General features: G+C 36.2%; 1 protein-coding gene and 1 pseudogene across 4 annotated transcripts in view; one reads left to right on the plus strand and one right to left on the minus strand.

Moving 5' to 3' along the window:
• The window catches only part of VPS13C (vacuolar protein sorting 13 homolog C), a 182,718-nt gene that overhangs the window by 84,407 nt on the left and 81,452 nt on the right, over nucleotides 1–16,859 (plus strand). For all 4 annotated transcript variants that reach the window (XM_059913129.1, XM_059913130.1, XM_059913131.1 and 1 more), the window contains exons 28-36: nucleotides 43–102; nucleotides 2,378–2,540; nucleotides 3,304–3,420; nucleotides 4,290–4,393; nucleotides 4,599–4,766; nucleotides 5,272–5,576; nucleotides 7,650–7,797; nucleotides 8,850–8,958; nucleotides 15,200–15,336. In XM_059913129.1, coding sequence (XP_059769112.1) covers nucleotides 43–102; nucleotides 2,378–2,540; nucleotides 3,304–3,420; nucleotides 4,290–4,393; nucleotides 4,599–4,766; nucleotides 5,272–5,576; nucleotides 7,650–7,797; nucleotides 8,850–8,958; nucleotides 15,200–15,336 — 1,311 coding nt within the window. The remainder of the gene's footprint in view (nucleotides 1–42; nucleotides 103–2,377; nucleotides 2,541–3,303; nucleotides 3,421–4,289; nucleotides 4,394–4,598; nucleotides 4,767–5,271; nucleotides 5,577–7,649; nucleotides 7,798–8,849; nucleotides 8,959–15,199; nucleotides 15,337–16,859) is intronic.
• LOC132360440 (intraflagellar transport protein 88 homolog) lies at nucleotides 10,688–13,152 on the minus strand (annotated as a pseudogene).

Raw genomic sequence — 16,859 nt, forward strand, 5'->3', positions numbered from 1 at the left:
CCTTCTTTAGAACTTTTTTTTTCTTTCTTTTTTTTTTTTTAGGCTGATAAGAATGGACCCAGTTTTCAAACTAGTTTTGAAAAAACTGAACAAACACTTAAGGTAAGAAATTCTGTTAAAAGAATAGATCCTGTTTGAAAATAACCTACTCTGGAAGTCTTCAGTATCCTTTGAGGAACCATTAAAAGTTATAAATTAGCCTCATAAATGTCTACCATGCTCTGTGTTTATGATTCAGGATAATAATACTGTTATTTAACTCATTTATCACATCCTAATTATTTCTAAAGAAGGGAATGCTGTAGATGAGGGAACTTTGATTTACAAAGAACCAACAGGATTCTGAACAAACCAAACTAGATACTGTCTTTTAACGCAGGGCTCAGAAAGTATGTGAAATACAAGGAGAGATGTTGAGTACTTCTGGAGCTATACTAAGGTACTCAAGTAGAGGAAGAAGAGGCAAAATGTAATTTTAGAATACAGTAAAAAGAAAATGAGAGAAATGAGTTTCAGATTATACTTTTGAGAGATGGGAAAATCTGTTGAATATTGAATCTTCCTTTTAATAATTTTTATATCCACTTAGTATCTTGAAGCAATGAAAAGAAGTCCTTTTGTATAAAAAGTGATTTTTAAAAAATTCAATTTGCTATTAGAAAATCATATATTCTTTAAAGCAATTTGTGTTGCTATTTTAGGTTTCTGGAGTTATTGTTTTTAAAAATACAATATTTTCTCCTATAAGCTATATATTCTTTTTTTTTTTAATGATAGGACCATAATTGTGGTTTTAGAAGATTATTTAGTGACTGAGAACTCACTCTTAATTGCATTTTTTATATTTAAATCTCATGAATGTCACATTTGAAATCTTTTTTTTTTTAACATCTTTATTGGAGTATAATTGCTTTACAGTGTTGTGTTAGTTTCTGCTGTATAACAGAGGGAATCAGCTGTATGCATACATATATCCCCATATCCCCATACCTTATGGGGATTCCCTTGTATGTTATTTGTTGCTTTTCCCTTGCTGCTTTTAATATTTTGATAGTTTGATTAATATGTGTCTCAGCGTTTTTCTCTTTGGGTTTATCCTGTATGGTACTCAACGTGCTTCCTGGACTTGATTGGCTAATTCCTCTCCCATGTTAAGGAAGTTTAATGTTGTCCCGGAGGTCTCTGAGACTGTCCTCAGTTCTTTTCATTCTTTTTTCTTTATTCTGCTCCCTGGCAGTTATTTCCACCATTTTATCTTCCAGCTCACTTATCCGTTCTTCTGCCTCAGTTATTCTGTTATTGATTCCTTCTAGAGTATTTTTAATTTCAGTAATTGTGTTGTTCATCATTGTTTGCTCTTTAGTTCTTCTAGATCCTTGTTAAATGTTCTTGTATTTTCTCCATTCTGTTTCCGAGATTTTGGATCATCTTTACTATCATTACTCTGAATTCTTTCTCAGGTAAGTTGCCTATTTCGTCTTCATTTATTTGGTCTTGTAGGTTTTTACCTTGCTCCTTCGTCTGTAACATATTTTTTCGTCGTTTCATTTTTTTTTTTTTTGATGGGTGGTGCTGTATTCCTGTCTTACTGGTTGTTTGGCCTGAGACGTCCAGCACTGGAGTTTGCAGGCAGTTGGGTAGAGCTGGGTCTTGGTGCTGAGATGAGGACCTCTGGGAGGCCTCACTCCGATTGATATTCCCTGGGGTCTGAGGTTCTCTGTTAGTCCAGTGGTTTGGACTCGGAGCTCCCACCACAGGAGCTCAGGCCTGACCTCCAGACTGGGAACCAAGATCCCGCAAGCTTTTCCTTTTTCCTTTGTGCTTAGTCTAGATGCACTTGCTCATAGGGGGCTGCGTGCAGAGGCCTCACGCCCAACCCTTCACACCAGAGTTCCTAGTGCGAACCGGCTTCTGCTGACACTGTAGCTTCAACGGCCATGTGCAGAGCCATGTGCAGAGCCTGAAATCATTTCTTAACACGGTGGTAATACATGGTGATTCTGGAGTTTCATGTTCTAACTTATATGTTTTATATAATCATAATAGTAGTCATTGAAGATTCCAAAAAGTGATATATATATTGAATATTGGAATGGCCATGAAAGGCAGATTGTAGGCTCTATGGTAATTAGGCTTGGGAAATGGAGTAATTAGGTTACCTTGATACTCAAATGAACCCCCAAAATGTGTAAGTATTATTTACTCTCCATATATTCCCTGTTTAAGGCTGTGAGTTGTGAGTCTTCCTCTCTTCTCTCTTCCTTTTAAGTGTTGTATGGCAGTGATGCAAGTCTAGTTAGGAGCCTTTTGCATACATCATGCAGACTACTCGTATAATTGGCCTGGGAAACTAATTTTCTTTTTAAAATATTTCTAGGTGGCTTTTTCATCTTTAAACCTGTTGCTGCATACACAAGCTCTTCTCTCTTCTATTAATTACCTGACAACCATTATTCCATCAGATGGCCAAAACATGGGTGATACCAAGGAAGTACAAGTTTCTACTGAAAAGCAACAAAAAAATTCAGCTCTGCAGAAAAGTATGAAAAACACTGTTTTGTTTCTTGTTAGTAAGGGTTTTAGAATTGTAGAGCTAAATGGGGAATCTTAGAGACCATCTAGTTAGTCATTTACATGTCATTTTGCCTACCTTTGTTCTTTCCTTCAAACTGAGTCATACATGGGTGCCTGATGTGTAAGATAAATGTAATTAATACTGTTGTTTAAAAAAAAATGTTTTTGTTCTTATTCTGGTGGTGATGGGGGATGCCTTTATATGGATATTAGGGGAAGAAGACCTGTATTTATTCTGAGCTCTTCCTTCTCTCAGTGGCTCCTGAAAGGACACTATAGAGGGTTAATCTTCCCTAACATTTTACAGATAAGGAAATCAAGACCCAGAGACATGAGGGCCAGGGTGCAGGGATAGCATCGCATTGGATAAGAGCCCAGCTTTCGGATCAGAAAGAACTCAGTTCAAATCCTGACTCTGCTACTTAAACTATGGGACCATAGGCATATTATTTAATATTCAGTAACCTCCTTGAGTTTCAATGTCGTTATCTTTATGTATTTTAAGTTTTTTCTTGCTTTTACATTATCAAAGTAGTACATCTCACTATTAAAAATGCAAACTATATAAAAGAATATATAAAGCAAAAAAAATATTTGAAATACTTAAGAATTTGAGAATTTTAAAATTATTTTAAGCAGAACCATGGTTCACTTAATATAAGGAAGGAACCTTAATAGAGTGTATATTACTAGAATCCACTGTGATAGAATTGCTTTGTTTATATGCAGTGATTGTATCCTCTAAGGAGAGTGACATTATTCACTTCAGGCTGTTTGCCAAGTTGAATGCTTTCTGTGTTATTGTTTGTGATGAGAAGAACAATATTGCTGAAATCAAGATTCAAGGTAAAAGTTCTCATTATATTAAAAATTGTTTAAAAGATAAGCTTGTTTTTGTTTTTTGCAATGCTGAAGTATATATAAAATGGAAGGCTCTGAGCTGTGAAAACTGGATTATTTTATTTTGTGACATAATTGGATTGCATGTTTTCTTAACTCTTTGAGAGTTGAACCACACATACTGGTGTCTTGGACCGTTTTGAGAGTTGTCTCAGAGGTGAAAGGAATACTAATGTCAATGTAGGGATGCTGTTGATGAGCTAAGCATCAACCCAGAATTCAGTTTAAGGTCTGTGAATACGCTTTATCTTGGTACAAATGCAAAGCAACCTTATCATGAAGAACAAATCCTATGAGCCCATTATGTTCTTTTAGGCAAAATCTGCTAAAATGAATGTAGCTTTTTTCTCTGACTCTATCTTTACCAGCTCATTGTGATCTGGTAAAGGTAAAGAATATGTTTAATACAATTCTTGAAGAACTTAAAACCCAGAAAACTAGGGTTTTTCTTTGTTCTTTCTAAACTGGCATTGCATCTACTAGTCTGAATTTGATTCATGAAACTCTTATAGTCTCCATGTAAATGACTGGATATAAGGTGTAAAGAATTTACTGAAATCCTAAGATAATCTATTTGTGCTAGATGTAGTTTTTTCACAAGGTTGAAAATTCAGATAATTATTTTTTAATGAGTTTCTAGGTTTCATTGTTCATAAAACTAAAAATATCTAATATTGCACTTATCAATTGTGAGTTCAAACATTGCTAAATTTATAAAAATATCACCTACAGAATAAAGTTATTCAATGGAAGAAAAATGTTCAGATCTTATTATGGTATCTATAGAAATTATAATAATATAATTTTTTTTCCAGGACTCGATTCTTCCCTTTCTCTTCAGTCAAGAAAACAGTCACTATTTGCCAGATTGGAAAATATTATTGTCACAGATGTTGATCCTAAGACAGTTCATAAAAAAGTAGGTGATAGTAAATCATTAATATTTTTTGATGATTGAATGTGAGATTTTATTTTAAAATATATTTTATTTTTTAAAATACTAATGAAATATATTTTGATAGAAAAATGTTTCTATAATGATTATAAACCCTTTTAAATTGGGATTTTATTTTGTCATTGTCATTGTCCATTGGATGGAGTGCATTCAAATCTCTGCTTTTCAGGCTGTGTCAATAATGGGAAATGAAGTCTTTCATTTTAACTTGGATTTGTATCCAGATGCTACTGAGGGGGATTCCTATACTGACATGTCCAAAGTGGATGGTGTGGTGTCACTGAACGTTGGCTGTATTCAGATTGTGTATCTCCATAAATTCCTCATGTCACTTCTGGTAAAATCACTATTTATATATAGATCTTTTGACTTAGAAATACTTAAAATAAGTCTGATAATTGTGATTGCAAATCTTAAAACTTTGAATGTTAGGTTGTGCATTGATTTGATTATTGATGGTATTTATGGACTAATGTAGAGGTCAAAACCTCTCTTTAACAGTTGAAATCTGAATCATATAATGATTTTTGTCTAGCATTGTCTAGAACTGGAATTATTTTTGCTGGAATATAATGAATCCAAATTCTCAAGTGCAAAAACTATTAAAAATGTTTTTTTCTCTGTTCCTCAGCCATATAAGTCTAATTATAATTAGCCCTTGTCAGTCAGTTAGCTCATAAATATGGATGGATAATCAGTAATTCTTTCCTAACTAGAAAGATAGGACTAAATTGAAAGTTATTTATTGGAAAAAAATTAGCACATAAATAAAAAGAAGATGGTGTTAGAAATGATGTGCTTGTCCTCCTGTTTGAATTGCTCCTTTTATTTTGTGTCCACAGAACTTCCTGAACAATTTCCAGACAGCCAAAGAGGCTCTGAGTGCTGCCACTGCTCAGGCTGCAGAAAAGGCTGCCACAAGTGTGAAAGATTTTGCCCAGAGGAGCTTTCGTGTTTCTATCAATATTGATTTGAAAGCACCAGTTATAGTCATCCCACAGTCTTCCGTTTCCACCAATGCAGTAGTGGTAGATCTTGGGTTAATCAGAGTTCAGAATCAGTTCAGTCTGATATCTGGTGAAGACTACTCAGACCCTCCAGTAATTGATAGAATGGATGTGCAGCTAACAAAGCTTAAGCTTTCTAGGTATACTCTTTCAATAATTATGTATTGATATTTAAGTATGATTTAATATTGTCTATGAAATTTTATGACTATTGAAATTCATGCTCAACATACTTCTGTTGCACAGAACTGTTTTTTTTGTGTGTTTTTTTTTAAATTAATTAATTGATTTTATTTTATTTTTGGCTGTGTTGGGTCTTCGTTTCTGTGCGAGGGCTTTCTCCAGTTGCGGCAAGCGGGGCCACTCTTCATCGCGATGCGCGGGCCTCTCACTGTCGCGGCCTCTCTTGTTGCGGAGCACAGGCTCCAGACGCGCAGGCTCAGTAGTTGTGGCTCACGGGCCTAGTTTCTCCGTGGCATGTGGGATCTTCCCAGACCAGGGCTCGAACCCGTGTCCCCTGCATTGGCAGGCAGATTCTCAACCACTGCGCCACCAGGGAAGCCCAGAACTTTTTTAAATCAACTTTTTATTTTGAAAAATCTCAAGCCTACAGACAAATCGCAAAAATAGTACCTATAATTTTTCAACTAGGTTCACCAATTATTTACATTTGCTTTAACTCTGTGTATATACATATTATCATTTAAAATATTTAAAAATTAAAAATTTTATTTTTACTCAGGTATGATTGACATTAGTTTCAGGTATACAACATAATGATTTGATAGTCGTATGTATTGCTAAATGGTCACCATAGTAAGTCTAGTTAACATCCATCACCACACATATTTACAGAAAATTTTTTTCTTGTTATGAGAACTTTTAAGATATATGCTCTTAGCAACTTTCAAATATACAGTACAGTGTTATTAACTATAGTCACCATCTTATATGTTACATCCCCAAGATTTATTTTATAATTGGAAATTAAAACATTTTTTGCTAAACCATTTGAGAATAGATATCTTAACCCTTTGCCCCAAAGTGCTTTAGCATGTGTCTCCTAAGAACAAGGACATTAATCCTTACATAATAACCACAATTATCAATTCTGGAAATTTAACATTGATATAATCTATTATCTAATATGCATTCAATATTTAGATTTTACCAGTTATTCCAAGAATGTTCCCCTCAATCCAGGATAACATGTGGCATTTAATTGTATCCTATATTAGTGAGGGGGATTTCTGTACTGATAGACATTTATTCTGGGATAGTTCTTCAGCCTTTCTTTGTTTTTCATGATGATGACAGTTTTTAAGAGTTCAGTCTAGTTGTTTCATAGAATGACTCTCAATTTAGTTTTGTCTGAGTGATTTCTCATGATTTTATTGAGCTTATACATTTTTGGCAGGAATGCTGTGTAAGTAATGATGTATCTCTAGGGCTCACACCAGAGGACATTTGAAAGTGTGTATGTTCATTTTAAAGTCATTTTCTGCCCCATCCAAGGAGATTTAATTATCTTGAATACAAAAGGAATGATTATAAGACAAGTCCAGGAAAGAATCCTGGTTGAAGAGCTTTATAAACTTAGAAATAGCTTACTTTTCATCTTGCCATTTTTTTCTCTAATCTCTGTACCAGCACACATATCAGTCCTTGAACAACTGTATTGATGATTTCCCCCATAGCTTCAAAAATATCAGTTTCTTTTAAAAATTTACTCAGTTTGTCATCTATCTTCTGTTTAAAGAAAAAAGTTTTCTTAAAGGCTAATTGTATATCATATACAGTTGACCCTTGAACAGCACGGGTTTGAACTTCATGGTTCTGCTTATGCGCAGATTTTTTTTTCTAGTGGTAAATAACACAGTATTATACCACCTGTGGTTGTTTAGAACTGTGGTTATGGAGGAACCGCATATACAGAGGAACCGAAATATGAAAGGCAAACTATAAGTTACATGATTGCATGGAGGGGTCGTCACCCTAGTCCCCGGTGTTGTTCAAGGGACAGCTGTGTTTAAATCTGTCCATGTTAGTATATTGTAGATTAAATTAATTATAGGCCAAGTTTAGAAAACACTAAAACAGCGCTGTTTCAAATCAATGTTTAGAGCAGCAACTTTGGACTTCGTGTTTTTTTTAATGATATGTTGCATTTACCCCTATGTTTATGCATATATATCAATTATATTTTTCATTAGGACAGTGATCCAGCCAGGCATCTCCCATCCTGATATTCAGCTGTTGCATCCAATTAATTTGGAGTTTTCTGTAAATCGGAATCTAGCTGCATCTTGGTACCACAAGGTGCCTGTTGTGGAAATTAAAGGTCATCTTGAGTCAATGAATGTGAGTATATGAGTGAAAAAAACTTTTTTTTTTAAATTATTTTTTAAATTTATTTATTTTTGGCTGCATTGGGTCTTCGTTGCTGCGCGTGGGCTTTCTCTAGTTGTGGTGCATGGGCTTCTCTTGTTGTGGAGCACGGGCTCTAGGCACGTGGACTTCAGTAGTTGTGGCTCACAGGCTCTAGAGCGCAGGCTCAGTAGTTGTGGCGCACGGGCTTAGTTGCTCTGCGGCATGTGTGATCTTCCCGGACCAGGGCTCGAACCCGTGTCCCCTGCATTGGCAGGCAGACTCTTAACCACTGTGCCACCAGGGAAGTCCCAGAAAAAGCTTTCTTATTGAAAGTTCAGACTCTGAAGACTTTCTCATTATAAATCTAAATGAAATGTGGAATTTTTACTGATTGTTGTAAGGAAAATTTCAGTGTGATATTGTCCAGCAGGATCTTTATTAATTTTAGTAGAATTTAATCTTCAGTTAAATGTTACTTAGCTTTTAAATTTGTTATGTGTACACGTTAGCAGAGATCTGTTTGTAAATTATTTATTAGTGTATTATAATTATAGCTCATTCTGTATATTATATACACACCCTTTTATTTTAGGGATATCTGAGTACCCTTCAGATAATTATAGCATTGAGTGAAATGCCTATTTTTCATATTGAAGGTGGCCTTTTATTACATTGAAATTGTTATTGTTTAAAAAGTGGAATTTATGTGTGTTCTGAAAGTCACTTATTAAAAAAAGTGATCTGATTTCTTTAATAATTATTAACCTTCACTAAGGATCATATTGGTTAAGTAGATGAAACTAATATTGACTCGTAAATCACATTGTTTTTCTCCAAACACTGTCTTATATTTGAAAATGAAATTTTTAACATGAAATAAGTAGTGAAATACTTGAGTGTACAGTGATTATATAATTTTTAAGTCAATGTTAAGAGTATCCTGTCCTTAGTGTTTTGTTACTAAGGATTTGTTTTCCATATTAAAATTGTTTCATTTTAAAATGAAATATCTTTATCTTTTCTTGGAACATCATATTTCACAGGTTAATCTAAATCAAGAAGATCTTAATCTTTTATTTAGAATACTAGCAGAAAATCTCGGTGAGGCTACTGAAGATTTGAATAAAGTGAAACCAAGAGTGCAAGAGACAGGTAAGAGGTTGACAGTAGGTGGTGTAATAAATGTTTTTTACAATTTTGTAGGGGAGACAAACAATAAAAATGAAGTAAACAAACATACATTTACAAATTGTGATTTGTATTACCAAGAAAACAAATAAGATGCTATTGAATAAAACCATAGTTTGCTTTTAAGTTGAGTAAAGTCAGTTTCTAAGTTGCATGAGTTAGGAGGAGGCCATAAAGAAGGGTTTCAGATCAATGGTGAAGTCGTGGAAAAATTTTTGAACTTGCATGTATAGAGAAAAAAACTTTTTAAGTTGGCACTAGGCTCTGTAGCATACTTGATCTGACTTTTTTTTTTTAATTTTTTTAAGAATTAAAAAAAAATTTTTTTGGCTGTACTGTGTGGCATGCAGGATCTTAGTTCCTTGACCAGGGATCGAACCCATGCCCCCTGCAGTGGAAGTGCGGACTCCTAACCACTGGACCACCAGGGAAGTCCCTTGATCTGATTTTTAGCTGTACAAAGTGAAGTGGTTGATAAATTACCACTGAACAAAGATACTGAAAAAATTATATAGCAATAAAAATGCAAATAGTATTTAAATTATTAGATACAGTGGCCCTTAAAGGCAAAGTAACTACCAGACTTATTTTTTAAGCTGATTTATATGTACACATATACACATACACAGTATATCTTGGTATTCATTCCTTATCTATATATATGCTGTGTATAGATCCGAATCATTCTTTCTAATGGCTTCTTGGTATTAAATTCTGTTGAAGTATCATAATTTAGTTAGCAAGTCCCTATTGATGGACATTTCAGGTGGTTTTCAGTCTTTCACTCTTACTATGTTGCATTAAATATCCTTGTACATACACTTTTATAAGTGCATGTTTATCTGTAGGGGAAATACCAGGACTGCTGGGTTAAAGGGTATTTTGTTTTTATTAAGTTACAATAATAATTGAATTCAATCAATACATTTAATAAAATTAATTTTATTAACATTTTGACACATTTGCCAGTTGACCCCCATAGAACTTATACTCATTTTGTACTCCCATCAGGTGGTTTTTCTGTACTTTTTCTAACACAGTGTATTATCAGATTTAAAAATTTTTGCCAGTTTGCTGCTGAGTGAAAAATGGTATCTCACTGTATTTTTTCAATTTTAAAAAACTTTTTTTACCGGAAACTAATGTAATATTACATGTCAGTTGTGTCTCAGAAAAAACCCAAAATACTAGGGGGGAAAAACCTTTTTTACAGTATGTTAATACATATAGTAAAGTGCAATTCAGTGGATTTTTATATATGGCTACACCAGTGTAATCACCATGATTAAGATATAGAACATTTCCAGCACTGCACCCTAGAGCTCTCCCTATGCCTTTACCAATCAATACCAAACACCCACCCTGCCCCTGAATCCACCCAGAATTAAGTACCATTCTGATTTGTAACATCATACATTAGTTTTGCCTCTTTTTGAATTTCATATAAATGGAATCATAGAGAATTTACTTTCATTTTTGGCTTCTTTCTTTTTTTTTTTTTAAATTTTCACATGTTTTTATTACATTAAAAGCAAAACAAAATCTAAATCCATACTCATAGAACAGAATACACTTATTTAAAGTTTTGACAGTGTGCAAAATTAAAGTTTGTATATTTAATCCAAACTTTAACATGAGTATTCTCTTGTAAGGCGATTTCTTTCCTTTAATAAATAATATATTAAAATATATATTATTGTGGAAGCAAATCATCTCCTAACTGTTCATCAGCAAAATCATCCTCGTTGACTCTCTTTTTGGGTCTTTCTATTTGCGGGCCAAGTGGATCCATATAGGAGGCATCTAGCTCCTTGTTACTGCTGCTCTCATAAGGCTCGTCTGTCCCAGGCAGGGCTCGGAGCTGGGTGCTGAGCCGCTTGCCTCTGCTACCGGAGCCACAGTTCTGCCCAATGTCACTGCCAGCACTCCTGTCTCTCCTGCCATGGGGACCCCCACTGCCATCCCTGCCAGACTTGATGCGCTGTTCCCTGATTTCCTTCATTTTTTCCAATCTCTTGAGTTTTGTTGCATATTCTTGAACTTATTTTAATCCAGTGTCTGTGCAGAGATGTACCAAGAAACATAGACATTCAACATTTTCTGGAAAATTTCTGTGAATATCTTTGTAAGTATCTAATGCTTTTTGGTAGTTACCACTTCTTCTAAAACAACTAGCTACCATCAGCTGCCATTTCACCTGTGTAGGCTGTATAAGAGAAGCTCTTTCAAAGTACTGAATGGCTTTTTCACAAAACTGGGTGTCAATGTAATAGGCCGCGAGCCACTCGTTGACTTCAGTGTTGGATGGGAAATACCTATATGACTCATAATAATATTGGAATGCTTGGGATTTATCCCCCTCAGTGTCATATAATCCTCCCAGTTTAGACAAAGCTCTGGAGTCAGTTGGAACAACACTGATCAGCTGCATTAACCATTCCATAGCTTGATTGGGATCTTCCATTAATTCGTATACATTTGCTATCTGGTAAAGGACTTGGGTGCTGTCTCTTAGGATTGTGTGAAGTTTCAGGAAACAGTCCAAAGCTTCATCAAGCTGGTTTAACTTCTTATAGGTAAGGCCAATATTATAAAGTGCTTTAGTACAAGAAGAATCATTTCTTAGAGCCTCATTTTACAATTCAGCTGCCTTCTCATAATCACCATTTGCAAAAACTGTATTCCCTTTCTTAGTAAGAGCTGACGGATTATATCTGTCAGAGTTCACAGCTAAATCTGCATAGCTACCGGCTTCTGCAAATTCATTTTCCAAATAATACAGGAATGAGAGGTTGGGTGCAGCTGCACTCTTCACTCTACTGTCCTTTTTTTCAAACATTTTAAAGGTCTCTACAGCTTGATTAAAGTCCTTTTGTCTCAGGTATGTAAGTGCGTTATTTCCAGATCATTTGCCGGCTCTACATACTGAGAAGCTTTCACAACTTCAACACACCAATCATAACCCACAGCAAAAGATGTTTCAATTACAGGAGCAATGAGTTTTGCTCATGATGTCATGGTGTATTTTTCTGCCATGTCTTTCCTTTCACGTTCCATTTGCCTTAGATGATCATTTTTTATAGATTCAATCACTAAATTAGTATGTGGGTCATCACTTGGTGAAATGTATTTATCATCTTCATCAGTTTCTAATGGAACAGCAATCAAGTTTTGGAATGCCTTCTTCATTTTTTTCTCGATCTCCAACAGCAAAGTAACTAAGAATTAGGTTGAAGCCTGCCTTCAGATTTGGTGCCATACTCATTATGTGCTCAAATAAATTCATGGCATCTGAATACTGCCCAGTTTTAATAAATGTAACTCCAGTGTTCTGCATAATTTTAATCCTCATTTCTTTATGGACACTTGGAATTTGATCTAAGGCTATTTGGTAGAATTTAATGGCTTTGGAATAATTTCTTTGCTTTAAATAAATATTTCCCATATTCACTTTCAACCGTCCTGCATTGCTAAACATCTTATTTTTCACTATAACTTGATAGGTGTTTGGTGCTTCAGCATACATTTCATTAGCTGAATATTCACTGGCCAAGTTGAAAAGAACTGATTAAGTTAAATCCAAATTGATGTTTTCTGGACTTGTAACTTGTTCTCCTTGTCTCACCAGGACTCTCTCTTTTCTTCCTGCATCTTTTGCCTTTTCTAAGGCCAATTTTAAGTCTCCACGACTATTAGCAATACAGCTTTCTTCTACCGACTCATTTACTTTCTTCTCTAATTGTCTCATCTTTTCTTCTCGGCTGTCTTCGTTCCTGGCCTCCAGGGGCGGTGCAGGGCCCCACGCCTGACCGAGAGGGTCGACGCAGAGCCTCTCAAAGCTGCTTTGGTAAAACCAGCTGCCCTCACTGCTGTCATGGGTCTAGTAACTCCATCCTGAAGAGCCCCTGCCATTCGTCTTCCCACTGACGATGCCAGGGATGTCTTGGACCCATACCCAGTAGCTACAGGTCTAGCAACCGCTGTGCTTGGTATTTTAGCAGTTACGGGAGGTCTTCTGCCATGACTAGTTCTCACAGCTTGCTGAAAAGCTGTGTCATTCTCCAGTTGCTCGGCATCATAGGTTGGATTGCAGTCATTATAGCCAGACTAAAGATCATCTTCATCTGTCTCTGGGGCCAGGTGTCCATTTTGCATCATTTGTACCTCCGTGAGAGGGGCCCGAGCTCGTGCCTCCTTGGAGCCTTGCCGGGGATTTCGGAGCTTCGCGTTGCGAACTCGGGGTCGGGGGCTCGAGGGCCGCGCGCGGCTTCGGGCGGGGGGGGGGGCAGGTGCGTGGGCCGGGGGCAGAGCCCCCGCGCCCCGCCCCCACGGCCCCCTTGGAGGGCGGCAGGCACCCGCGCCGCCCCGAGCCCTCTCCCGCCTCGCGGCGAGGGGAGCCGCGCGACCGTGAGCGCGGCGGGGCCGGCGCGGCCTTTCTGGGGCTCGGCAGAGAGCTGCGCGGTCGCAGCGCTGCCACGCGCGGATCCCTTGGCTTCTTTCATTCAACATTTTGTGGGATTCATCCGTGTTGATGTCTATAGCGCTAGTTCTTTTTATTCCTGTTTCCAGTATTTGACTGTCATGAGTGAAATTGCTATGAATGTGATTGTACAGTCTTTTGGCATACATATACTGTTTTCTTTTGGACATATAGCTAGGAGTAGAATTACCGGGTCATATGTTAGCTTACGTTTCGCTTCAGTAACTTACGCCAGACTATACTGAATAGTTTTCCAAGTGGTTGAACCAATTTACTTTCCCACTAGCAATGTATGAGAGTTCCAGTTGTTTCACATTCTCACCAGTACTTGCTATCCTCAGTCTTGTAAAATTTAGCCATCCTGGTGGTTATATAGTAGTATCTCTCTGGGTTTTATTTGTTCCCTGGTAACTAATGAAATTGAAAACCTTTTCATATGCCATTTGGATATCCTCTTTTGTGACATGATCATTCAAGTCTGTTGACCATTATTTTTATTGAGGTATGGTCTTTTTTCTAACTGGCGTATAGGAGTTGTTTATTCATTCTGGTTAGGAGCCCTTTGCTGGTTATATGTGCTATATGTATATATGTTAGCATATGTGTAGAAATATCTTCTCCCTATCTGTGCTTTACCTTTTCACTCTCTTAATAGGTTTTCTTTTAATAGAATTAGTTAATTTTAATGAATTCTAATACACAATTTTTAAAAATGATCAGTGCTTTTTATTTCCTATTTAAGAAATCTTTGCCTGTTCCAGGAATTGTTTTGTAGAAGCAAAATATTGGCTAGAATTATTTTCCCTCAATCACATATGTTTGGAACAGTGCTGAAATAAGGTGATAGTTAAGAAACCTTGCCCTGTGCTTTGCTTTCTCAAAGGTAATAATTAACAGCAGTGGTTTTCCATATGAAAAACACTAGACAAGGTACTGAATCTGTCTGGACCTCAATTTGCTCATATGTGAAATAAGGACAACATAAAGGTTTTACCTTAAAGTGTTGTCGTAAGAGTTAAATGAGATAGTCTGTGAACGTCTGTTAGCACAACATTCAACACAGAGGTTAAGTACTTTGCAAGTGATAGCTATTATTAGTGTTGTGTGTTACAGTTTAGAAAGCAATTTTACTGCATTTCAGGATGCATGAATTTCAGGACAACCCGGTCATATTCATATGGTTTTACTTTTGCTTCTTGGTATGGCGTAAGAGGCTTTAACTCCCCCCCCCCCCACCGCTTCTTTCATATCAAGCCTTAGCTCTTATCCTTCTTATGATGTAACCATATCAAACTCCATTCTGTTTGCAAAACCTATCCTGATGTTTTCTCTCTCTGTGGTTCTCCACTACCTCTTATTTTATTCTTCTCTGTGTGAGGAGCTCCTTCAGTTCTACTTGAATTATAACTCTCCTATTAAGACTTTCTTGACCTTCTCATGACAATGTCACGCTTAGTTCTGTGCTTTCTACGTACTTTATCTAGAGACTATTAACATTTGTCCATTTAATGTGACTAAGTGGAGCCTTCTTATTTTGTTTGTATTTTAAGTATATATGTTTCTTCTACTAAGCCATGAGCTTTCTAAGGGCTAGAGCTGTGTATGACTGATCTGTGGATTTTCAATGCCTGTACCAAGTCCAGAGTACTTGTATAAGTCCTTGTTGAGTATTCATGTAAGAAATGTGTGAATAGAAGTGAATGAATTTCTTTTAAACATCTTTAGGTGAAACTAAAGAGCCACTTGAAATCTCTACATTAAAACAAGATATGCATGTTTCACAAGATAGTTTAACAGCTGGAGTGGAAGAAATTAGATCTGTAGACATCATTAATATGCTGCTGAAATTTGAAATCAAAGAGGTGTGTAATTTTCTTCTGTTTTTATTAAATGAGGTGGATAAATAATGGATATTTGGAATTACCTCTAATAAAGTAAACTTGCAGATTATTGATATGGATAGAAAAAGCTTACAAAGGCTATTTGTAATTTGTATGTAGAAATAATGTTTAAAAATTTGAGAGTTTGCTGAAGATGAGTTATATTTGGGGGATATGATATTTACAGAGAAAATGGTAATATGCCCTGTAACTGGCTTTTCAAATAATTTTAGGACAGTTGGAATGTGTCCTGCTTTGGATTTTATATAGGGAAGGCAGGAAGGGGAAAAATGACAGAGAAATTCTTTGCAAATTTTAGAAACCGTTAATAGAATAAAACACAATATGCCTACATTTAAAAAATGTTACATTACCATTACCTGCTTTCCATCTGCAGATTCTTAAGGAAGGGTTAAATGAATTTTCCTCTTCTGTGTTCACACACATAACAGATATTCATTGCATGTACTAAGTGCTAAGGATACAGAAGTAAAAGACATAAACTCTGAACTCAAACAAGAAAACAATTAAAATTTTTGTTAAGTACTCCCATTAAAAATGTGCCCAGGGAGCTTGTGGCAGTGATGGTAGGAAGAGGGCATCTAAGCAGTCTGAAAGAGTCAGGGAAGATTACCTGGAGGAAGTGAGATTTAGTTGAATTTTTAAAGAAGAAGATACAGTCTGAGAAAAGGAGTTTAGGAAAGGGGCTGGGACAGGGTAGAAAGAGGGACAGGCATACACGTGTGTATGTGGGAAAGCATCGCGGATACAGGGACTTAGAAGAACTTTCTCCAAAATCCCTTCATCGTTAAATAGCTGTGTAGAGGTTATGTTCTATCTTTGAGTCAAAAATAATAAACTTTTAAATACATGAGTGCTACTTTTTTGATCTGAAATATATGTTTTGAAACTAACTTCATGCTAAACGTCTGCTGTTTTTCTGGTTAATGTTACAGTTATTGAAGATTTTTAGGCTTTGATAATTGAAACATTGATAAATGAATAATTCTATTTGCAAATGGGTTTCATTAACATATGTACATAGAAAACCTATAAGTCCTTTTTAGTATCATTTGTAATACATATAATTACAGTTCCCTTCCCTTAGGACAGTGATTAGGGTGGGGGGAAGCAATTTGCATCCTCCCCTCAAGCTGATAATTGGCATTGTCTGAAGACATTTTTGGTTGTCACTGTCCAGAGAGAGAGTGGGCTACTGGCAGCCAGTGGGTAGAGGCCAGTGATGCCACTGAACCAGCCTACAGCGCATGGGACTGCTCCCCACTGGAAAGAATTATCCAGCCCCAGGTGTCAGTGGTGCCAAGGTAGAGAAACCTTGCCTTAGGAGTAGTTTAAAAATTGACTGTTTATCTCAGACTTTCAGATCGAGTCTGACACCATCCATCAGACTAGGACTTCTGGGAATTAGGCAGAACAACTTTTTTTTTTCATAACTATCTTGAAATCCATTAGAATATAGTGACAGTGCTTTAAAAGTCTGAACA

Source organism: Balaenoptera ricei, chromosome 2 (assembly GCF_028023285.1).
Source record: "Balaenoptera ricei isolate mBalRic1 chromosome 2, mBalRic1.hap2, whole genome shotgun sequence".
NCBI lineage: Eukaryota > Metazoa > Chordata > Mammalia > Artiodactyla > Balaenopteridae > Balaenoptera > Balaenoptera ricei.